The sequence below is a fragment of the Teleopsis dalmanni genome, chromosome 2 (assembly GCF_002237135.1).
Source record: "Teleopsis dalmanni isolate 2A chromosome 2, ASM223713v2, whole genome shotgun sequence".
In the NCBI taxonomy this organism is placed as follows: Eukaryota; Metazoa; Arthropoda; class Insecta; order Diptera; family Diopsidae; genus Teleopsis; species Teleopsis dalmanni.
In genome coordinates, this window is record NC_051847.1 from 46,002,016 (window position 1) to 46,027,631 (window position 25,616).

The 25,616-nt window shown below is 30.0% G+C and overlaps 5 protein-coding genes across 5 annotated transcripts; 3 read left to right on the forward strand and 2 right to left on the reverse strand.

Annotated features, from left to right (window-relative positions):
- The first annotated feature begins 1,346 nt into the window (after nucleotides 1-1,346).
- Nucleotides 1,347-3,590, forward strand: LOC119677616 (tubulin beta chain-like). The gene is made up of 2 exons (XM_038089039.1): nucleotides 1,347-1,845; nucleotides 2,631-3,590. The coding sequence occupies exons 1-2, from the start codon at nucleotides 1,453-1,455 to the stop codon at nucleotides 3,570-3,572; spliced, it is 1,335 nt and encodes a 444-aa protein (XP_037944967.1). The 5' UTR covers nucleotides 1,347-1,452; the 3' UTR covers nucleotides 3,573-3,590.
- Nucleotides 3,591-4,533: 943 nt separating this feature from the next.
- Nucleotides 4,534-8,299, reverse strand: LOC119674457. Its single transcript, XM_038085595.1, has 2 exons — nucleotides 8,145-8,299; nucleotides 4,534-5,477 (listed from the first exon to the last, which is right to left on the reverse strand). The coding sequence occupies exons 1-2, from the start codon at nucleotides 8,278-8,280 to the stop codon at nucleotides 4,534-4,536; spliced, it is 1,080 nt and encodes a 359-aa protein (XP_037941523.1). The 5' UTR covers nucleotides 8,281-8,299.
- A 6,272-nt stretch (nucleotides 8,300-14,571) lies between these two features.
- LOC119677430 (enoyl-[acyl-carrier-protein] reductase, mitochondrial) lies at nucleotides 14,572-16,064 on the reverse strand. The gene is made up of 2 exons (XM_038088771.1): nucleotides 15,609-16,064; nucleotides 14,572-15,551 (listed from the first exon to the last, which is right to left on the reverse strand). Exons 1-2 carry the CDS (start codon nucleotides 15,829-15,831, stop codon nucleotides 14,689-14,691), a joined length of 1,086 nt encoding a protein of 361 aa, XP_037944699.1. The 5' UTR covers nucleotides 15,832-16,064; the 3' UTR covers nucleotides 14,572-14,688.
- Nucleotides 16,065-17,044: 980 nt separating this feature from the next.
- LOC119677429 (putative nuclease HARBI1) lies at nucleotides 17,045-18,687 on the forward strand. The gene is made up of 2 exons (XM_038088770.1): nucleotides 17,045-17,561; nucleotides 17,622-18,687. The coding sequence occupies exons 1-2, from the start codon at nucleotides 17,175-17,177 to the stop codon at nucleotides 18,441-18,443; spliced, it is 1,209 nt and encodes a 402-aa protein (XP_037944698.1). The 5' UTR covers nucleotides 17,045-17,174; the 3' UTR covers nucleotides 18,444-18,687.
- A 1,455-nt stretch (nucleotides 18,688-20,142) lies between these two features.
- LOC119677428 (rac GTPase-activating protein 1) lies at nucleotides 20,143-22,701 on the forward strand. Its single transcript, XM_038088769.1, has 5 exons — nucleotides 20,143-20,395; nucleotides 20,452-20,654; nucleotides 20,712-21,445; nucleotides 21,508-22,304; nucleotides 22,366-22,701. The coding sequence occupies exons 1-5, from the start codon at nucleotides 20,308-20,310 to the stop codon at nucleotides 22,434-22,436; spliced, it is 1,893 nt and encodes a 630-aa protein (XP_037944697.1). The 5' UTR covers nucleotides 20,143-20,307; the 3' UTR covers nucleotides 22,437-22,701.
- Nucleotides 22,702-25,616: the final 2,915 nt, after the last annotated feature.

Genomic DNA, 25,616 nt, shown 5'->3' on the forward strand with positions numbered 1-25,616 from the left:
TTTTGTGTATTTAATTGCAATCCCAAACTAATTTTTATAAAATTTCTCAGAAAAATCTTTAAAACAAAAAAAAATTGAAAAAAAACTAAATACGTAAAAAGAAATAATAAAATGAAACTATTTTAATAGATTAAAAATAATATATTTTATTTATATATAATTTTAATATATTTACAATAATAATATAGTTGCAAAATATTCACTGTATCAAAATTAATGACGATGAGATACTGACAAAGAATTTCCATTAGATATCAAGTCTGTCACAGATCTATCGATACTGATCTATCTCATCAGTATCAATGAGATACTGACAAAGAATTTCCATGAGTTGTCACGTTTGTCATAGATCTAGTTATAAGTTTATCTGCTGGGAATTATTGAATACATATCTAATCATCATTTCATACAGTATAGGCTTTGTAAAGATCCGTTTTACTACAAAAATTCTATTAGAGCTCCCCCCCGATGCGTTAACTGTTGAGAAACAAATATAAATTCGCCATTGCGCTGATAAATAACACATGGACTAATCACATAGTCATCGAGACCCTACAACATAGATTAGATGACATAAGCAAAGATCTTTTGAGTTTCAGCAAACCTATAGTTCGTGTGCTTACTAGAGTACTAACGGAGCGCTGTTCTATTGCATCAAAGATTTAACGTTGGCACCTTCCAATGAACTAATTGTCCAGCTATTGCTATAATAAGGTGGAAGTGGAAGCTATCAAGTACTTTCTATATCGCCATCCAAAACTACGGACGAAGCTGTTCGAATGTTTGCGATTCCATTTCTATACTGCTCCGATAGTGTTAAAGTAAGTAACATCGGATTTCCTTAACAAGGAAACAATAGGGTCTATATTGTAAGCAAGAAGGAAAGATTTTTATATTGAAAGCAATGGTTTCTATATTTCAAACAATGGTTTCTGTATTGGAAACAAAGGTTTCTATATTGGAAACAATGGTTTCTATATTGGAAGCAATGCATTTTGTGTTGGAAACAATGGTAAGTATGGATTATGTCCTCCTAGTAACTTTAAGGGTGTCACACTTAGATAAAATATTGTACAGTAATTGTCTCTGAGAATAAATGCTGATGTGTGCTTCAAGAAGCGCCCGTTATACCTAGCCTATATACATAACAATAATTGGCTTTAAAGCTTATCAAAAAATATAAAATGGAACTCATTTAATATATATGTAATAATAAATTAAAGTAATAATCAATAACACATTGTAATAAACTTTAAAAAAAAAATTAATTAAAAAATTGTCATAATTGTATGTATGTATTATAATTATACATGAAAGTATAATAAGTATATATCTCTTTAATATAAAAAGAACAGTATTTATAAGAAAAAAAAATCTAATAGTACTATATCAACTATATAAATGTATTTACGAGTACATAAAGTAAACTCAACATAAAGAATCACTATAAGTATGCGTGAGATAGTCCATATTCAAGCTGGTCAGTGTGGAAACCAAATAGGAGCTAAGTTTTGGGAAGCCATATCAAAGGAACATTGTATTAATTCAGAGGGTCGCTATTGCGGCAAACGGTGTAAGCTGCAAGACGGTATCAATGTGTATTATAATGAAACAGCGAAAGCGAAATATGTACCAAGGGCAGTACTTGTGGACCTTGAACCTGGTGCAGTGAATAAAGTACGTTCCAGTTCAATTGGAAGAATATTTCGTGCCGATAATTTTATATATGGTAAAGCAGGTGCAGGGAATAATTGGGCAAAAGGTTATTATACGGAAGGTGCAGAATTAATAGAACCCATATTGGATACAATTAGAAAAGAGTGTGAGTGTTGTGATTGCTTACAGGTGAGCAAACAAATTTTGTTATACATTGAAAGGGTAGAGCTGTGAACCGTATATATTGTGTTGTTCGGAAAACAAAAAACAATTTTTTTATAATGTTTCATGGAATTATATGTTGTCCATTGTGATCCAAGTCCTTTTTTTTATTTTGGCTGGAAAAATTTTGATTTTTGACCTCCTCATTTGAAGCACGGGTTTCAACATTTAGATAATATTGTATAACTAAAATACATTATAATCAGTAAGAGCCAAATCTGACGAATATGGTGGATTTATCGCTATACTTTATCCAAGCTGTAAAACCTTTTGAAATCCAACCAAACAAATACCATCACATTTTACTGATAAATGTCGACTTAAAAGTGATTAGAAACACTTCCTTTTTTTGACTCAATAATCCTTATTCCAGAATTTAATATTGTTGTAGACAACACTTTTTATCGTCCCAAGTTTATCTTACACCATGAAGAAAAACCACCAAGAAAATAAACCACATTTTCTTGACGTTTAAGAAGAAAATCCCAAAAATACATTTAAACCCTCTATTAGGTAAAAACTAGATAGAAATAAATATGGATTGATAAATATATAGATACATAGATAGTTGTTACTTTCCGAACAAACTTATGTTTTGAACCGTTACAGTTGAATGGCTTAAGAAAGTTCAGTTCACCATTATATAATCCAAAATAACAATGGTTTGTTTAATTTTTGGTTCAAAACCGGTTCATATCCCCATTTAATATATATAATATACGAGTATGTACTAACAAGTTCAATCTATAAAGGGTTTTCAAATTGTTCATGCATTGGGCGGTGGCACTGGGTCAGGCTTAGGCACATTACTAATATCGAAATTAAGAGAAGAATTTCTTGACCGTATGTTACTTTCCTTTTCTGTTATACCCTCACCAAAAGTATCAGAAACGGTAGTGGAACCCTACAATTGTGTGTTAAGTGCTCAGGAATTAATCGAAAATACGGATGAAACAATTGTTATTGATAATGAAGCACTATATGACATATGTTATCGAACACTAAAATTGAGAAATCCCACGTATGGCAACCTAAATGAACTTGTCTCTGCCACAACTTCTGGTATTACGACATGCTTACGCTTTCCTGGTCTATTGAATGCCGATTTGCGTAAATTAGCTGTGAATATGGTACCATTTCCACGTTTACATTTTTTTATCACCGGTTTTGTGCCACTCTCTCCGCGCTCTTTATTAGCGAATAAGACTTTAACAGTACGTCAATTAATAATGCAAATGTGTAATGCTAAAAATATGATGGCTGCTTGTGATCCTCGCCATGGACGTTACCTAGCTATGGCTGCAGTATTTCGTGGACGTATTTCAATGAAAGAAGTTGATGACCAAATGCTTAATATACAAAAGAGAAATAGTAATTATTTTATTGAGTGGATACCGAACAATTGTAAGACTGCTGTTTACAACAAAGCTCCGTGTGGGCTCAAGATGAGCGCTTCATTTATTGGTAATAACACTGCCGTGCAGGAAATTTTTAAAAGGGTATCAGAGCAATTTTCTAAATTGTTTAAGAGAAAAGCATTTCTACATTGGTACACAAATGAAGGAATGGACGAACTTGAATTTACCGAAGCCGCGAATAATTTAAATGAAATTATTTCTGAATATCAGCAATACCAAGATGCATCTCTGGAAGAGAAAATTATAAATGCTGAAACTGAACAAATAATTGAGTAGAATTTACAATTATGTATAGCATGATATGTATGTATATATATAAAGTATATATATATGTTTATTTATATCTTAGTAATATATTTATTCAAGTATAATATTACGATTTTCTCTTAACATTTTGTTAACTCAGAGTAAAGCTCAGAGTATCTTACTATATAACATATACGTTTCTCAATAAGATGGGATACTTTAAATGAAGATGTTGATACACTCAGGAGTATTAAGTATCAAATTAGATGGAACGATAAGCTATACCACGACACTGACATAATTAAATGCATAAAAATTCAGCGGCCTCGCTGGCTTTTCGTGTGAATGGAAGAAAATACTCCAGCTAGTACTAGTAGTTTCCTTTCTGCGTTTAATACAGTACTCATAGGTAGAAAACACGGAAGAGGACATCTGTTCTTCTGTAGAAAGCCCAGATGACAAAAGCTTTAAGGGCGCTCGGTACTACCAACTAGCGACTCCAAACCATTGATCGCGTTGGCTGGTAGATGAATCATGTGTTAAATGTTTTAAATCTATGCATATCGGTGTAGATCTTAAAGAATAAATGAATTGAAAGAATAAATGAGGATTCGACAATTATAGTATGGACTTTAGACAGTATAATTTTGATAAATATTTCTTTTTGTTTGTTTTTTTATTTATGAAGAGCAGTATCTGTTAATGGTGGATTGTTCTTATCGGACTCCACAAATTTCTGGAAAACCATGTTGCTTTTATAATATTATTAATAACTTATATGTTGACAACTTACAAATAGTCAAGATTATAATAAAACGAGTAATTACTGGTATTTAACATCTCCTTATTATAAACAAAAAATATTAGATTATATAGAGAAGTATCTTACTGGCAAACAGAGTTTTTTACAATCCAAAATAATTTAATTAATTTGATTGTTCACATATGAAATTTAATTAATTATACTATATATCAAAAAATAAATTTAAGTCTAATTCATCTCACTATACAAGTTTAATAACTTTTTGTCCAGACTAAAATTACTACCATTAATGGTAGCATTCCCAGCTTTGTTCCCAACTGTACTTGTGATTTCAGAACTTCTATTATAAATTGGCTTCAATTGCACAAATTCTCCAGATTCATGGGAATTTATTCCATCAAATGGTGAAATAATATTTGAAGTTTCCTTAATTTTATTTACATCCAAATCCTCAAAAAGTATATTACATTGTTGAAGATTTTTTTCGAATTGCTTTTGAAATTGTGTAGGATTTATCGGTTTGAGATCATCACAAAATGTTTGTTGAAAATTTAAGAGTTCAGCTAATTGATCAATGCGATTTGTTGTGGAACCTTTAGTGGATCCAATGTCTCTAGGCTGCCTAACGATTTCAGTGCTTTTCACATATATATTATCACCAATTGAATCTACAAACTCTTCAAAATACTCTTCCGGCACATCTCGTAAGAGTAATCCATCATTCGATTGAAAACCAAGTCTTATGAGTAAAGAAATTTTTGTATTGAAACACTGCACCCATGCAATATTAGTATGATATATAGATAATTGTCCTTCCTCGCCGCAATTATTCCAAAAATCTAAAAGTGTGTTTTTTGTATAATCGATAAGCATATTACACTTGAAATCTGGATATAGTTTCGATACAGTGTCTAAATGACGTATTGTTATATCCAAAAGATGTACTTGATGTTTCGTTACGAACAGTTGCCATTTATAGATCATTGTCATTAGATTCCACAGTTTATCCATAGAAGCTTCATCCAAACGCATTAGTGAACATGTGGCAACGTCTTTTAACATAAATTTGCATTGATTCACTTTAAAAAGTTGAGCATTGCTATGCACTGAGCCACGCATAAGCGAATCAATGAATTTAGTTTCCAGTAGAACATTGATTATATCGTGCATGACTGTAAATAAAATAAATATAATCAGTTAATAATTAGTATCAAAATAAATGGATTTAATTGGATATCTTTAAATATATTAAATATCATCAAAAAAATTTGATTTCAAAATTCGTTTCTACATAAATATACAAAATTTATACGGCACGTATATCCTCAATAGGTCGATTGCAGTCGTCTTGTTATAAATGTTTCTTACAGAAATTGGAAAATTGGCACATAAGGAACTTAAGATAACACAAATAATTATCAATGTAAAAGAAGCCATATTTAATAATTAAACAAACCGAAGACTGACCGAGAACTGACGTTACTTAAGGATTACTTGTATGGACATTTGATTACATAGAAAAATCACAAGTGCTATGGCATCCAATATAGTCCTCATAATATAGTCATCTCATTTACATCCGCTGATTGTCAAAGAAATTGACTAAATTATCCATGAGGTTCTAGAACAGCGGTATATGAAAAGTTACGATTTTGCTAAGGATCTGCAAATTCACCATAATGATATCAACTCGTGAAAGGTAGATCGTATATCCAACGTTATAGAAAAACAAAATTAATATAAAAAAAATGAACAGTGACTAAACAAAGAATATGAAGAATAAAATTGATGCACAATAATATATTTGATGAGATCGTAAGGATATCGTCCATTAGGAACTAATACTGCTTCAATAATTATAATAGTCTATACGAATTTTTAGAGTAAAAATATATTAAGAATACTTGTACCCTAATAATAAGTCATCATCGTAGTTTTTTAAGACCTAGAAATTAGTTGAGAAATCCCATTACTATATTTAATCACAAATTTAACATCGAATTTCACTGTATATATATAATACAAATATATTCGGTATTAGATATATTAAGGACACACAGCTAAATATGACGAATTCTTAACTGTTACACTTTCAGTGTATATTAGTGATGTGATGTGATACCGATTCAATCTTTTTCGTTTATCATAGTCCACAGCCTTTGGCTTAGATCAATTTAGGTTTTGAAATGTTTAGCGTATTTACTTCTATGTCTGCTCTTGTATACTGCAATGAGGCTCTCAGAGCTATAATCTTCAAACTATAACACTCAAAAGACAACGTTGAGTGAACTTTATGTTAGACCTTATCTGAGAAAGATATTCCTACAGTGTTTCTCAAACTGGAAACTTTTTTTTTGTGTGGTGAGAAAGTGAAATGCTTTATGCACCGGCAAACCTTCCGTCCTCATAATGGTGTGCCCGACTCTCTAATATATTAATATGTAGTATACGGACTAAAAAACCCCCTATTCGGAGAGATTTATTCCCGGCAAGAACCGCTTTCACATTACTTTGGGGAGGGTCTCTTTTATATTAACGTTGCAAACCCTACGCTTTTGGTTTTCAATCTGCGTCCAGATCTCCACTTTTTTCATCACATTTTTTAGTGTCTGCTCTATTTATTACCGAAACTAGGGTAGCTAGCTTCTGCTTTCTGGGTGCTTTCTAAATTCTTGTCAAATTGAAAACTAATATAGCAAAAGTCTGTAATATGAAAGGAGGGGCTCCCGCTAAAACCCCATAATACTTTGTATACACATGTATATTTTTTTTTTTGTTATAACTCTAAGCGTAACGAAGTAATCCTTCTAGCTCAAAATTTATATGTTTACATATTATTCCTGCAACTATTATGATTAAACAAGAATTTTAACCAAGAATAGGGGCTCCCGTTAAAATCCCGTAATACTATGGGTTCACATGTATATATTTTTTGATAACTCTAAGCGTAACACAGTATTCCTTCTAGCTGAAAAATAGTACTCTTATGAAAATTTATACGTTTACGTATTATTTCCTCTACTATTGTGATTAATTAAACAATAATCTTAACCAGTAATAAAGGAAAGCTTGTTAAAGCCCGGTAAACTATGGGTTCACATATATATTATTTTTTCAAATAACTCTAAGCATAACAAAGTATTTCTTCTAGCTCAACAGTCGTATTTACATATTATTTCCGCCACTATTATGATTAATTAAACAATAATCTTAACCAGAACTAACAAGGCTCCCTGTAAACTCTATGGGTTCACACACATATAATTATTTTTTAAATAACTTTAAGCATAACCAAATATCCCTTTTGTTGTAAACATAGTTATTATTTTTCAATTAACTTTATTACTCCCACTTGTGATATTTTTCAACATTAAATATACATAAATTATACAAATAAATCACAAAAATTACTGGAAATTATTTTTCTTGGCCTGCAATCTTTTTATTATACAATCAACAATTATAAGAACAGAACGCTCACATATTTTTGTAATTATTATAATTTCTTTATATAATTATATATCCTTTAAGAATATTAAAAACAAAATAAATAAAAGAAAATATTTATTTTGCATGTGGTAAGGTAATTTGTAGACATTATCATTAAAATTATTGTTGATTTGTTGGCGTAAAGTTCTTTCTCCTTTCGCATTGCAGTGACGCCAATTAAAAGTGCAAACATACAAAACTGAACAACTAAAACGGAAAGTACTTCCTGTTAGGAACGGATAAGGACACTTTCCACAGACACACTTTCAGTACCCGCACACACACACGCACTCACATATACACATATACAAGAACACACGCCATATGACGGTCAGCCGATTTAGGCTTACCTTGAATTGACTTCTCTTCAGCTATTTGTTGCGCTTTCAGGCGTTGATCGATGACATACAACATTTCACAACCCAAATTAACGAAAATGAAAACATTCGCTCTGGGATTACTTTGGTTGATAAAGGACGAAGCCATTATAATCGTTGAATGTGTATGGCACTCGTCTAGTAAATATTATTTCTTTGGTACTATCTCAATTTTAAATGGAGCACCGTTGTGAGTTCCGTCCGTAATGCTTGAAGTCCGCAACCAAACTGCCAGTGTGAATACATTATTTTCCATTTACAACTCAAAAGCAAAGAACAATAATGTAAACTTTACACATATACAAATGTAATTATCACAAACACAATTAAATTATCCAATGCCGTCGTCTAAACTAATAACGAAACCGAATTACAGTAAGCAAGTCACTAAGTCAGCCTGTCGGTTCGGAGTGGAAGGAACTAAATAAATATTCGTAAATGAAAAAACATACATTGTTGTGCCCTGCCTTGTATTTGTAGACTACTAATACTGCATATTAGTGTGTTTGTGTGATTCCCCACTAAATCCATAATAAGTGCACGGCACGCGAATTTCGAAAAAAGTTCTCACGTCTAAGGGATTCAAGCACTTTAAAATACTAAAATGCAATAACTTTAGCCAAGTAAATGACAATCATTAAATATAAAAGATATGCAATTGTAGGATATAAAATAAAAGATAAATCCAGTAGTAAATTGAAATGCTAATAGCTAAAATTTGGAGAGAAAAAGGTATAAACTTTAAGAAAATATTGAAGAAAAAAACAATTTAATGGAGAGTTTTTTTGAACAGTAGTGAATTACAACAACAAAATTTTTATTATTTATTAATTAATGGAATTTTTGACTGACCATAGAGCTCTTTTGAGTATTGTCAAATAACCATCAGCAGTGTTCTTTAAGAAATTTGAAGCCAAGAGTCAGTGTTCATTATCCAACTGACCCAAAGTCATAGCTGACTTGTATGTTCTAACTTGGAGTTTTGTTGATTTACTAAGAAAGTTTTATTAAAAAATACAAGAAATATTTCCAGAATACTATTGATGATAGGTTTTTGACAATACTGAAATAAATAATAAAATTTTGTTGTTGTAATTTACTACTGTTCAAAATACCTCTCTAAAATAAAAAATTGTTTTAAAAATATTAAAACAATAGTTTCAATTAAGAAACGTTTGTTTCTTTCATCCAACACTAATATAAGAAGTTTTTATAGATAAATTGACCATCTCTTCTCAGATGGAAGAAAAAATTTGCAACGTACTCGTTTAATAAGAAAATTATTATCATTCATACAAATTGCTAAACTGTGTTCATCAACATTCTAAGATAAATCCATCTGATTTGGACTATTGACGTTTAATTCCTTGTTTTGATAATGTGAATAACCCACCATGATCATGCAATTACACACCACTTGTACTATTCACCACACAATGGATCATACTATGGTCGTGAATTCTTAGGCTTTTAAAGCTTTGAATATAAATATTCAAGTTATCGATTATGTTAAATTATATATAATAATTTAAAGTGGATCCCTTTAAATTATTTCCTTGGATTTGAAATATTAAAGAGTTTTTAGAGAGACTAATGAGAGCCAACGTCCATATCAAGTAATATTAATAAATTTTTTATATATTTGATATTAAATTTGATTTTCACGTCAGTCAAGACTTTAAAATTTATCGAGTGACTAAATTTAGGTCATTTTTATTTAATCGAAATTATTAGAGAGGTTAATTTTGATACCTCCGTGTATTTGATATTGTTAAAATAATTAATCAATTACATATAAAAAACTAAATTTGAATCAATTTTATATAAAATTGATTTATTACTTAAACAAAATCAAATATAATATATAAATAGTTTAATAATATAGTTAAATATAGAGTTCACACACACACACACAGCTCTCTATAGTCCCACTGCTAGAACAGGTCACATATTAAAAATAAAAAAATTTTAGACGTTTTTAAAGTAAAATCGATTTAGACATGTTAAGATTAATGGTGTTGTTCGGATTACTTAGCAGATAACTTAGGTCTACTTAACACTACAATCAATCAACTTTAAGACTCAATTACTTAAAAAGGAATTCAATAAATTATCTGCGCTATAAGAAATCAAATCAAATCAATATCGTCGCTTTCCTTTAAAAAAAAAACAAAACGGTCACACTATCTCATCCAAGACGAATATTGTCTTTTTTGATTTAATAATTTTCATTTGTTGCTCAAAACCAAAGGGAAACGACGAATAATAACAAATCACATTCCTTATAAAAACCCACGGAATGTTTACATTTGTTTTATCAATTTTATCAATATAAGGCAGTGGGCTGTATAAACAGTTTGGTTTGTTTACGAAGTTGGAATAAATTGCTATGCAACAGTAAGTCCAACCGAAAAACCCTTAACCACTTCCATGCCATAAAGCACCTATGGTAAGGAACTAAAGTAAAGTATGTGTATGAATACCTATACAAACATATAATATTATAAATACTCATTTATGTGTTGACTTACTAAGCTTAATTGGTGCATGGAAGCGATGACACAAGACCTTATGGAGTAAATGGAGTGTAAATCAAGGAATGGAGAGCAACTTCTTACAGCTCTCCAAGTATGTGTTCTTTTTTCAAATGGAAAATATAATGAAATGTAATCTATAACTCTAACTAACTTAAATGGTTAACAATATAAATATTAATTTTATAAGTGACACAACAATTATGGAATAAATTTACGGTCAAGTCAAGAAATAAGTTTTCGAAACCCGTGCATTGTGTGAAATTAAAAATTTATGGTTCATGCAATAATGAAATTTTTATGCAAATGTGCAAAATTTTCCCTGAACGTCACAAGTAAATCAGCAATCATTTATTCCGTATTTTGGCGTCGTAAGCCTTTGCCCACTTCAGTTCATAAGTAATAAACTGTATCGCTTTTTCCACATCGAGCGCCACTACATGCCTGTCAATCCGAAGTGGCGCTATCGAGAGTATTTTCTTGACTTTCATTGCCCGCAAAAGGGATGTATGAAGTAAAAACTGTTAACCTTAATCTCGACATAAAAGAAATATGAAAATGTCAACGGAAACAGGCTAACCACTTATTGCGCGTATAACAAACATTTCGTGAGTCGGTGGTTGCGTTTCCACAATGCGGTCACCTGGGATTATGCACATAAACCAAGTACCTGACAGCGCCCACTAATTGCAACACCGCATGAACCCCAGCGAACACGAAGCACACACAGCAATTTCAAAAATTGCCCACTTCGGTAATTTCGTCGACCGCCTAAGCAACCGGAAACGGAACTGACGTGGTTCTGATGAAATTACTTATGCATATAGGAAAGGAAAACCAATGTTTAAAGGAGGTTGTAAAGCCAAAATATTCATTTAAGTAATTAACATATTGAATATTTTTTCATAAAAGTGGTAGGGTGAGGTAGCAACACTGAGGTAGTAAAATAAATTCAAAATTTTCTTAATAAAACTGGAAGCAAACTCTTTGAAGGATTCATTGCTAATATTATAAGCAATGAATGCTCTGTGCTTTGGTAAGCAATCCAAAACAATTTTTATGGTAAGACCTTAGATACATCGATAGGAGTATTAAGCACTTACAAGAATTTGTAAAAGAAAATTGAAGATTGATTGCACTGACTGCGTTGAAGTAGTTCAATTTAACAAATTTCCGGTATTACTACAACGCCAAAAATATTGCTAAATTCGATGGTTATCGAAAAGTGATAGAATGAAATATATTTACCACATATTTCCTAAACCTTTTCCTGACAAGAAACAAAAAATTGAAGGTCTTTAGTTTAATTTTTCCTACTTCAAAACTATCACTGCCCTTACAAATTATTCCACAATTCACAGACAACCATTCTATATTCTATTCCTAAATATTCTATATTCCTAAATAAAATATACTGTTGCCTGAATAATTAAAAGCTATTTTTCATTAGCAACCGATTCGGTTGGTTTTAAAATTAAAATTTTCATAACCGGGTCTGTTGTAACAAAATGCTGTTTAAACGCTACTTGGACTGAAGAAGAAGTTATGCCGTCACTAAAACCAACTAACAGCTAGTGAACACTTTGAATATATTTATTAAGATTATATAAAAATGCTTATCAAACATAAAGTTTGGAATCCATCGATTACACGATTAGTTTCAAAATGGTTTTCTACATTATTTTAACCAATAGTCTAGGCTAGATATCTAAACTGGAGGCATCTATCTACTTTATTATTATCAGAACATCCTTTGTAGGTTATTATCTGTCTCCATTCAATTTCGATGAGGTGACCCACTGCAATACAAAAGAGCTAAGCTTGTCGAGAAGTTCTCTGATGGATCAACATGGTGTACGTTATTTGCTAATAAAATTAATCTGTCTAAGGAAACAGTAAGTCGACTAGAAGCGAACAAGATTACCAGTCACATTCTCAGTGTCCGGCTCTTACATAGGCCAATAGGAGATTACTGGACCTAGAATTGCTATCACCATTTGATGTTAGGATGTTTTCAACAGCTGACATTTTAGCTCATTCCAAAGACTTCTGTTCGAAAAAGTCCATATCTTTGGAAAACTTCTTAATGTTAAGCATACAAAAACAAAGATTATAATATTTAATAATATACATAATAATAATATTATTATATACATTTAATACATTGCCATAAATATATATACTATAATAATACACCGAGAAACTGTTCCATGACTTATTCGAGTGTTAAGATCGTGACTATGCATAGTGTTTAGAAACTAATGTTCTTAAGTAATCTATAAAATTTTCTACATATTGACAAATATAATATAACGTATAATACCATTCAAAACTATTTAAAGAGATTTTAAAAGCGAAATATGACTTTAAAATCTACTTGACATGTAAAATATATATAGATTTGTAGTAGAATCCTCAACGTTTAAGATAAACTGACTAATCTGTATTAATAAAAAAATTGCCAAATAAGATTTAATTTCAGCATATTACTGGAAATCGTATCCTGTGAAGTTTCTATGTATATAGATAGGCAGGGAAGTAGCCAGGTTTGTACCAAAAGAAGGAATATCAGGAATATATTTTTTTGTTGAAATTTTTTACAGTTTACTAAATTAATAAAAGATTGTTTTTTTTTGGTATTATTTTCAAGATATATAAGTTATTATATTATATGTATACACTAGAACTAACTCTTCTTTCACGCAGAGAAACTGCGCATTCCCCATAATCCTTACTGCAGAAATTGTGGCAACCCGCAGGAAAAAGAAATCATAATACATTTTCTCTGTGAATACCCGGCTTTGGCGTCCAGAAGATATAGGTGCTTAGAAAGATACTTCTTTGATAGTTTATCAGACTATTCATCGGTAAAGACGAAAGACCTATCAAATTATCTAAATTCGGCGGGTTGGATTTAGTCTCTACTCTTCTATACTAGGGTTCTTGCGAGGAATATGGTAGCAAAACGGCGAAAAATCGCTAATTGAGGTACATGGAAGTTATCTATAATAACCTACCACTGCAACTAACCAACTCTTCTTTATTTTTCTTTTTTTTCATAGTTGATAAGTTTCTTCAGTATTTCTACAGTTTTATTTATCGAAATATTTAATTTATATTAGTACTAAAAAATAAAAACGATAATATATCAGAATTGTATGATTTTCATTATCTTTAAGATATATATCCATCTGTTCCCTAATCGACCACCTGCCCCAAAACACGCCATTGTGAGTAAAGTATTTTTTAATCACTTATATGTTATATATTCAAAAATAAAACATGTCAATATTATTATTAAGAAAAAAATAGCAAAAATATATATAAAACAAATTATTGCAATATTCCTAAAATATTAAAGATGTAATAATATAATATTATGTTATAATTATAATATATTATTATTGTATGAATAAAGTTTAAATAAATAAAGTCATTAATATAAATATATTATTATGTTGAGCCTAGTTGAGTCAATGCACTTGAGCACTTTTACTCTTTACTAACTGCGAGGTTTCTTCATAACCCCTCTTTACGCCTTGACTGGATTATTATTTATCACTACATCAGATTAACCAATAACTGACCTCAGATCTGCATACCTCCCCGAGAAGCCTGTAATCATTCTGAGATTCGATAACGCGGTGTTGGTAAGCCTGTCAATTTTCGTAAATATGGTAGTTTCAGGACTCTATTTTTTATGTATTTTTTGATCACCTTAAAAAGTCTTCTCAGATCGGAAATATTTTGTTGATACATATATTATTAAACAATCAGAAATGCTAAAATTTTAACTTGAATTTTCTTTTATTTTATTCTTTTTTTCAAATTACATAAAAATATGAAGCATTTTTAATTTTCGTCCATAATTAATTTATTTGTTGCAATTTTAAATTGCGCTTTTGTTCTGCATTACATAAATTTTATTTTTTTAAATCACAGACTTTATTTTTTGGTTCGAGATATTATTTACACTGCACATCTTATTCGCACTGCATATCGAATATGTATTTTTTGCCCGCAAAACCTTTAAAATTTAAAGAAGCCGTTACAGCATCCTTGTATGCGTGCAGCGGCACCAGCTCGTGTAGTGGTCCAACAAATTTACCCTCTTCGATTAGTTTGCACAAATCATCAAACATTTCAAAACGTTCTGGTGCATCTAGATTTTCTTTAGTCCAGCGTGTCATCCAGAAGCCACGAAAGGAAATATCTTTGAAAATAAGTGCTGCAGTTGCAGCAATTACTGGTTCACGTGACATACCACCATATGTAACCATTGTGCCCTTATCTGCTAGTTGCCGTGAAACTTCTGTAGCACTTTTGCCACCAACGCAATTAAGTGCTAGACGCGGCTTTGGAAGAACTCCGTCTTTAAATATTTTAGTGGTACGTAATTCTTCTTCGGTTAGCACTTGACTAGCGCCAAGTTTAACTAAATGATCTTTAAGTTCACCGATATCTGCACGATCACGTACTATGCCCACCGATGTTAAATTCCAAGCCTTACACAATTGATGCACTGCTTGACCAACGGCGCTGTTGGCTCCATTTTGTATTACACAATCACCTGACGACAGCTTAGCAAAATCCTTTAGCATACGATAGGCTGTACCAGGATTTACTGTCAACGTTGCCGCCTCAGCTAAACCAATTTTATCTGATATCGGTAATAGTTGATCCTCGCTAAAGACACCATATGTGCGCCAAGTGCCTAAGCCGCTAATAGAGGGTACAACTCGTTGACCTAACTTAAACTTACTTACATCTGCACCGACTTCAACTACTTCCGCAACAAATTCGTTACCGCCGACTGCTGGGAATTTAGGTTTCACCGGATATTTTCCTTAAAATAACAGCAATGATAAATTATGATAATTTATTATTATTATTGAGATATTACCTTGTATAGTATTTATGTCGGCTGGGTTTATAGGTGCTGCTAATATCTTAACCAAAACCTGTTTATCCTTAGGACAATCAATTTTATCATCAACAATTTTTAAAACATCTGCTGCTTCCCCATATCCAGAGAACTGCAATGATTTTGCTAAAACTTTCATTCCACGATTAATAATGAATTGGTTTTGCAAAATATTGCTTGACAACAAACTTTTTAAATGCATATTTGGGCGAATTTTTAAAATTAATAAACAAAATTCCCCCGTCTGTTCTTCAAAATCTTTTATAAATATAAGTTGTCAGCTGCTTTTTGACGTTACACCGGCCTCAGAATCACGTAATCACGTATCGTAAATGGTCGGTGTTTTGAAATTTTAAGTTATGTTCACACCAACATAACACGATATATTCCAGATACTAAAAACCGTGTTTCTAATTTGAACAATAATTAAAAAAAAATTTTCTTACATATAAAAATATTTTCCTTTTATTGTAAGGTAGTAATTTTTGAAATTTTTATGATATACTGATTTTATCTAAAGGTTCGTATTATCATTTATATAAAAAAAAATTTCTACAAAATTTAAAGATTTTGAATTGAATGGCACAATTAGAACAAAACACGTATATGCAACATACGTGCAAACTAATAGCAAAATATTTTCGTTATTATTTTCATTGTTTAAATTTAATATTAACGGTAATTATTTATTTCAGAGTAGCAAAAAGATTCTCGCAAATTTTTAGATTTTAAAAGAGTTGTAGAAAAGAACATTAAGTCCGATTAAAAGAAATTGGCAACACTTTCGAAATGTCAAATACTTTTTTGACATATGTTTTTTTGTTGTGTGATGTACAATATGATATATAAATATTGTAAACACTAAAAATTAATTAATTTAAATAAAAGAAAACAAAATGTATAATAGAAGAGCAATAGTAATAGTTTTTTTTGTGTTATTAAATATTGCAATTTGTTATTATTTCTGTTCATATGATTTTAACGGAAGACTGGAACTTAACACATATTGCCAGTGAACATTCACAATAGACTGTTTTTTGAATTTCGCTGCACTAAAACTTACGAAGCAAAAAAAGCATTGTTGTTGCTTAAGTTATTTTCTATCATAAGTTGCGAGTTTTTTTGCTATTTTGAAAGAAAAAATTACGGCTATTAATATCAAAAATTGGCAATCCGAAAAACGTGACAGTTGTAAATAAAAAACTTTATTATTGCTCCACATTTATAAAAGTTATTTTGAAATCACAATAATTGGAACAGTGTAAATTATTGTAAGACATATTGGTAATCGTCACAATTTAAAATGCAATACAAATTCGTCCAATTATAAATTCGTCCAATCATAAATACGGTACGCTAATTGTAATGTGCGACTAAAAAGTTAATGTCAAAAAAAAACTTTGACATAAACAAACTGAAACTGTGTGGCAACGCTTAATTATTCCAAAACAAAAAGTAAGATTTCACATTTGTTTACAAATTATTGTATAAATACAAATAGTGATAAGATTTTAATTAATTACTAACAAAAAACGTGTGAACAAAATGTCTAAAGTTGGCAAACCGAAGAAAAAGCAGAGGATGTGGTCAAATGACTTTTTGCTAGAACGTTCGATGCTCAGCAATGAAGACATCATAACAAAATTAAAGAAAACAGAGTTAAAGGAGTTGGAGGAAAACCTAAATATGCCAGAAGAAGTATTTAATTATCTATTGGACCTCATCAAGCCACATATATCAAAGAAAGATACTATAATGCGAAATGCAATTACCGCCGAAGAACGATTGGCTGTAACCTTACGTTTCCTATACTCTGGGATGGACTACAGCAAACTTAAACTCATTTACAAAATTTCCGCACAAGCAATTGCAAGAATTGTACCAGAGACCTGCTTAGCTATATTCAAAACTTTAAAAAATGAATATTTACGTGTAAGTAAATTTATTGAAATTGTTTTGCTGCAAATATATTTATTAACATTTTTCATTTAGTTTCCGCAAAACGAAAAAGAGTGGAGAGAAATTGCCGAAGGCTTCCACAACAGTTGTCAGTTTGAGAACTGCATTGGTGCAATTGCATGCAAACATGTACCAATACAAAGACCTCCACAAAGCTTAGGACAATTCACAAATCATGAAGGAACATGCAGCATTATATTATGTGGTATTGTTAACTCAAATTATGATTTTATTTATATCCACGAAGGTGTAAATGGTTCAGTTGTCGATGGCGAAGTCTACTTAAGAGGTACAGAATTTTTCGACAAGTGGTTAGATGATGATCTCAATATACCAGATGCAAATCGGCTACAAAAAAGTAACTTTGTTTGTCCATATGGATTTGTTGGCGATGAAACGTTCGCTCTATCTGAAAATCTGTGGACTCCCTACCCAATAGAAAAATCTTCACTAAAGGAGGAAGTGTTCAATTATCGTTTAAATCGTGCACGACAAGTCGTGGAAGACACGTTTGGGCATTTAATATCAAAATTCAAAGTTTTCCAAAAACCTCTCCGAGTTAAATTGGAACATTTAGATCCTATTATATTGGGTACCTGCACGCTGCATAACTTCCTAAAAGCACATTCTGTTGATTATATGACAGCCGAAGATGTTGACGTGGAAGATTTAGAACGAGGTATTGTTGTTCCTGGTGCTTGGAGAAAAAATAAAGAATTACTTGCATTTGAAAAAACTAAAATTGATTCTATGGTAGAGTCCAAGGAATTACGAGACAAATTAAGAGATTATTACTGGAACGAGGGTAAAGTCCCCTTTCAATATAAAATGATAAATTCTGTCAAAGAAGAATAATGAAGAGTAATGTAAAATATAATAGCCCACCGCTCTTAAAAGAACATAACAGCTGGAAAAATGAGATATGCACAAAGGTGTGTTGTAAATAAAGTGGGTGATAAATAATAACATAATATAATAAACATAATAATAAATATATTGAAATAAAATTAGAAGCAATAATATACTGAGTATATTAATTTATAATAAAACTTTAAGAGATTCGAGATAGTTTTTAGTTTGATTAAGAAATACCTTTTTATATTACCAATTATTGTAAAGTTTTTATTTTTATCCCTTAAATGATATAATAAAGTAAATAAATATTTTATTTTAATAAAGAAATATTTTTCTATATTTTCCATTACTGTTGAAATTTTTTATTTTTATCAATTATTAAATTTCTTTTTTGTCTTAATGTTTAAAAGTGTGTCACGTATAGATAACAATGTATTTTCTAAAAACTGGTAAAGTTTTTGATCATGAAAATAATTATATAGGAGAACAGCAAACATTTTGATGCTTGTTTTGAGATTCGGCCACACGATTTTCTCGTTGAAAATTCGATATATTGAATAAGTCATATGATTCTTAAACCAATTAAATCATACATAAATATACTTATTTTTCTTTAAAAAAAAATCTTTGGCTTTAATGAGAAATGTATTCTTAACTATATACATATATACCCACTTTTTTAGTTTCGGAGGTCTTTGTATCATTTAATGTCTACACAAATAACTTTAAAATATTAACTTCAGAAATCTTGATTTCTAAATGTTCATTCTATTTTGTTTTATTAGCATTTTGATTGATGATTTAAATAAAATAAAGCTGTGAGGCGTATATATTTTTAATTATCAATTAAAGTTTTGAAATAAAATTATTGAAATAAAAACGCAAAACGTCGGTATGCAAATAGCGATAAAATTTTTATGCAACCCTGCAAATATAATAATTTGCATATGCTTTCGGTAGCTCGCAAGTGTGGCAAAAAGAGCATTGCTGGCCTATAGAAGCTAAGCGAGACATTGGCATCACTGGTGCAATCTGTCAAATGTTATATACCTGAATATAAGGTGATTTTGGTGGCTCGCAATTGTAGTAAAAAACAGCAAATTCCTGGCCTACAGTTGCTCAAATGTACGCAAAACAACAACTTTCTTTACTTTCTCTGTCTAAGCACCTAGTAGTGAAGTGGCCAATCACTTTGGTCAATAAAAAAAAGTGTTGCCAACGCAATAAGCGAAATTTCAACGAATATTCCAATTATATGTCAAAAGTTTGTAAACAAAAATTCAAACAAAATTGAAAAGTTTCACAAATTTGATAATTTTGGAAATGATATATTTAAAAATATGCAAAATTGTGAAAAATAAATATTTTCTTATGTGCATAAATATATGCAAAAATTTATACGAGTATATGAAAAAAATATTATTGAAAAACGCTTTAAATTTAAATTTCTATAAGTCATCAACATTGTTTTTTGCCACACTTGCGAGCTGCCGAAAGCACCTAAATTACTTTTCGGTGTAAAAAATGGCTTTAAAATGTTGAGCAACAACTACGTTTCAATAACCACTAATTTAATGTCTATTATATATAAAACAATAATTAATTAATTTTTATTTTAGATGTAATTATTTTCTTTAAAACAATTTTTCGAACCCATCAAGATTTCGAAAAATATTCAAAATACAACTCTGTGCAATAATTCACGTAGATTATTTCAACGGTAGATGCTGTCAAAATTTTTTCTTTAAAAATATGGTTAGCGCGTCGTTTTGTGAGTGCTTGTTTTAAACTGGATTTTACAAAAAATATTGATACAAAATATATTTAAATAAAAATTATTAGTGTACGGTGCATTTAGTTTACAATGAATACGCCAATGCTCTCAACACTAGCATCGTTTGATGATATTCGACGCTGTATGCAGGTTTTAAAAGACGGCACGGCTGAAGAAGGTAAAATCAGCAGAAAATAATAAAAAATTTCAATAAAATTTTTATTTAAAATATAGAGTTTTTACGTCTGCTACGCTTACAAGAAAAATTTCGTCAGGAATGTTTTACTCATGCTCAAGAAACACAAAGAATACAAAAAGAACTCGACGCTTCTTTGCAGTCAATGGCGGACTTAGAAACCAAACTTTTCCATGCACGCCGTTTGCTTGAAATGGAAAGTAAGGCACGTCGTGACGCAGAACATGATCGAGAACAATTAGTAAATGTTCATATATATAAATATTTTTAAATTTATTATTAAAGTTTTTGCGTTTAGGAAAAAAAAATTGTTGCTGTTGCAGATTTGCTGCAAAACGAACGTAACCTTAAAGATGAAACTAAAGATAAGCTAGCTTTTCTGAACACAATACCCAGAAAGCGCAAATCACTCAATCGGCACATTGAAGAAAAATATGGCAATGATATTAACTCAACAGGATCGTTTTTATCAGATTTGTCTATAACTCAATCAGAAGATGATTTCTTAGATGTTCGTCATTCAAAATCATGGCAAAAGCATCGACCATCAATACCAAAAAACTCAATACCCTGCACTAGTACAAAACGGTCTCGATTAAGTGGTGCTGGTATGGATAGCGGTGTGCAGTCAACTCCACCAATCACAACACGTCGTTCTACCACTCGCCGTAGTGGCGTTGGAGTACAAAAACACACATTAAATATTGCACCTGGTACAGAACGTATTTGTGCTACGACCAAAGTTACTATACCACAAGCTGGAAATGGTATTATACGCACTGAATCAATAATTGAATCTGAACCATTAAGGGAAAATGTTAACGAAATTTTTATTGTAAACGATCCCTCAACACCTAAAAAAACAGGATTTTTTGCGCCATCCGCTCCTCCCATGACACCGGGTAATAAACTGGGCACTCCTGGTTGCATGCAAACTCCATCAAAAGATATCCGTCCAACGCCTTTAAGAAATCACAATTTCACATCAAAAACATTTATTCGCGCCGACACATGTGCACAGTGCAAGAAAAAGTAAGTGCGAATTGTACAGATTGATTTTAATTTATTTTAACTTATATATTTAAATTCTACAGAATACGTTTTGGCGCTGTCGGTTTACGTTGTCGTGACTGTCCAATACGTTGTCATGTCGACTGTCGTAACTTATTAAACATTAGTTGTGTGCCTCAAACTAATACTCCAACACTCAAGGGAATGGGATTCATTGCTGAATATGCACCAGCAATTGCACCTATGATACCAGCTTTGATTATTCATTGCGTAAATGAAATTGAATCTCGTGGTTTAAATGAAGTTGGCATATATCGTGTATCTGGCTCTGAACGTGAGGTTAAAGCATTAAAAGAACGCTTCTTACGTGGAAAAAGTATGCCTCATTTAAGTGATTTCGATATACACGTATTATGCGGGTGTATCAAAGATTTTCTTCGTTCTTTACGCGAACCACTTATACCTACATGCTTATGGAAGCATTTTTGTAATGCTGTTCAAAATGTATCTGAGGATGATATTAAAAAAGAATTACGAAATGCTATAAGTTGCTTGCCACAAGCTAATCGTGATACTTTAGCTTTTCTAATACTACATTTTCAACGTGTTGCATTGTGTCGCGAGGTGCTTATGCCAATTGATAATATTGCTCGAGTTTTTGGACCAACCATTGTAGGATATTCATCACCGGACCCAGATCAACAGGCTATTTTAACTGAAGTCTATACACAGTACAGTGTTATGCTTAATTTACTTAAATTAGAAACTGATTATTGGCATCAGTATGTTAGCTTAGATAAAGATAAGGAAAACCAAGAAAACATAGACTTCGGTTGCATGACACCTAAGAATAATAAGGAATCTTTATATGTACAATATGGTAATTAATTTTTTTATTAATATCTGGATTATATACTTATTTATTTAATTAATACTTTCAGCAACACCTTTCAAAAGCACACTTAAAAAGCGAAAATTTTATGGTACGCCGCCCATACCTCATAAAAAGTAGGATTCATAATCTTGACAACTGCAGTTTTCCTTCTAACTTAATTAGTACATAATAATTACTTTTTTTCCTTAAACTTTTTGAAATATTTTCGTTTATTATATTTTTATTCCAAAAGTGTTACTTAATTTAACGAATTCACTTTTATAGAAATTATGCAGTTAATTTTTTTATTATAGAATTTACTTTCGTTTTCATGAATGTAATTTTTTTCTTTCTTGGTTTCGGGTTTAAACATTTAAAATAAAAAAAATATATTTTGAATTATTGATACTACAGAATTAAGCATTTTGGTTTATATTAAGATATGATTTATATAAAAGTAACCGCATACAATTTGGACAAAAGAGACTAAGGCTTATACATTTGATATGAAACGAAATCCTATATTTTGGCCGAAATGTAGCTTGCATTGTTTTAGAATACATTTACGTTGATTTACGAACCAGCCAAGATTGATTGATTGATATTGTAACCCATATGTTATGGACGGTATCACAAAATATATGACAAACAGATTTTAGTACATTCAGCATATTAATTTGAGACAGATATGATCATATAGCTTTGCTTTGCAAATATAACACAAATAGTTGAAGAAATTTTCACAATTTAGTTTACACGGACCAAATGGACGTTTGAGTTATAAATCAAAAATAGAGGTTGGAAACGGTGATGAGAAGTAAAAAATAAACTAAATAGATGATAAATAAAATCATAATTTTTTGTCCAAATGTTCTTTATATATTTATTTTTAATGTATATTAGAAATAGTTGAATTTTTGAGTTTATATGCGTCAGCTGGTTTAGGCCATTTGTTGCTTGATGCAATTGATGTACCTAATATAAATTTGTATTATTTTTGAATACTTGGAAAGAAGATAAGTGGCTAGACATATGTCTGGAGCAAAGCATGTCTCATTAGCTAATACGACTACTAAGTCAGATTAATCATCTCAAGATGTATTAAAAACGGTTTGATCTCTCATAAAACTCGTTACTGTTTTGTTACACAAAAATGAAATTTTTATCTTGTAAGTGTTGTAACCCCGAAATTCAATAAACTCATATAATAAAAAAGTATTTACAACTTTCATTACCTCGGCAACGTTATGACAAAATATGAACTAGACGATATCCTAGTATCAATTTACAAAGCTCACTATGTCTTACATACAATGAAAAACACAACTTTCGCTCGCTTTCTTCTTTGTACTTAAAAAATTGTCTACAAAATAATTATTTTATTCAGTTGAGGAAATGGAAGGATAACAGCACCGTGAACTCCAAACATTAAACAATCTATAAACAGTGTCAAACGTTGTTTTGTACAGTATAACCGCATGCCGATCTGAGAAAATTGCAATTTTCACATAAAAAAGGCGATATATAGGCCATATGCTTTATAAAAATAAACTCCAAGAACAAGAAATGACCCACGAATAAAATCGTTAAGAGTTTCAGATACCCAACTACCATCGTAGTATGTGGATGCTATTTATTCGCACAGAATATCAGCAGTTTGTAATGAGGAGGGAGATTCAATATAAAGTTTCTAACAGATTAAAAGGTAAAAACCATAAAATCGTTAAGAGTTTCAAATACCCAACTATCATTGTAGTATGTGGATGCTATTTATTCGCACAGAATATCAGCAGTTTGTAACGAGGAGGGAGATTCAATATAAAGTTTCTGACAGATTAAAAAGTAGAAACCATTTTCAATAATAACGAAAGTCTAGATCTCAAACACAACCTGCATTTTTATTCTATTCGAATAAAAATTCTTTGTTTTTTATCATATCTGGAACTAATGCTCCGACTTGTTGAAGATGATATTTGGTAATAAATGTGGATGGTATATAAAAACATTCAATTTACAGATGGCCCTAATAATTGAGTTGATGTTGATGAATCAACATTTAAAAATTGTAGCATGTTTTTCATTCATATCATATTCAGTTACTAATATCTTCATTTGCGCAGGCTTGAGGAATCACTTTCTTCTGTGTTTATTAAATTTAGTTAAAATTACCCTATATATGGACAATTTAATTAATCATATGATAATAAAATAAGGCATTTTGTAATTTTATAACAGTTGTAAAAAATTAGGAGTTTGTTTTATTAATTCGATTATATTCAATTCATATATAGACAATTTTATTACTCATCTTATAATCAAATAAGCCAAATTCACAATTGATAATGGGTAAAGAAAATGAAGAGTTTATTTTATTTATATATATAATCATAATTACCATATATATATGAACAATTTTAATTATCATGTTATAATGGTAAAAAAAATTGACAAGTAATAATAGCTAAAGAAAATAAAGTATTTGAAATAAAATTAAATAACATACATAATTAATTAATTTAAATAAAAGTACATATACATTTATTATTGAACATTAACATAAATTTATTTACTATAAAAATGTTGCCTATATAATAAAGCTTTTAAACTGATCGATAAATATGAAACATTTGAAGAGTGGAAAGAGAAGAGGCTATAATATTAAATAATTGAGTTATAATAATATTAAAAATTTTATTAATATTAAATCAATTTTGCAAATGTAAAAATTTTCTAGAATCTGCTCAATAGTAATAATTACGTAGAATATATAAAACAACTTAGAATATAAAAAAATAACAACTTTTTTTGTATTTATAAAATCAAATATTAATAATACTAAATAATTTAAATATAATATTATTAAAGATCTCATTAATAGTAAACTAATTTTAGTAAAGAGGTTTTGAAATCTAGCATATTTTCTATGCTAGTTTTTATTAAATATTATAGTCATTTTCGTTATAACTGAAGTTAAATTATAATAAAAATAATAATAATAATAATAATAATAATAATAATAATAATAATAATAATAATAATAATAATAATAATAATAATAATAATAATAATTTTGTAAAAGTTTCAAAATAAAAAATTTTTAATAATGATATTAAATTTAAAGAAATAAATTATAATAATTTTTTTGTAAAAGAAACATTTTTTTTAATTTTATAATACCAAAAAAACAACCTTTTAGCGATAAAAAAATCCAATTGTTTAGATTGTGAATATTAAAAGAGAATTTTGAGTAAAAATTATGTGGAACATTTTATTTTTTATAACAAAAATCAAAAAATAGTTTTTTAATTAAGAAAAAAT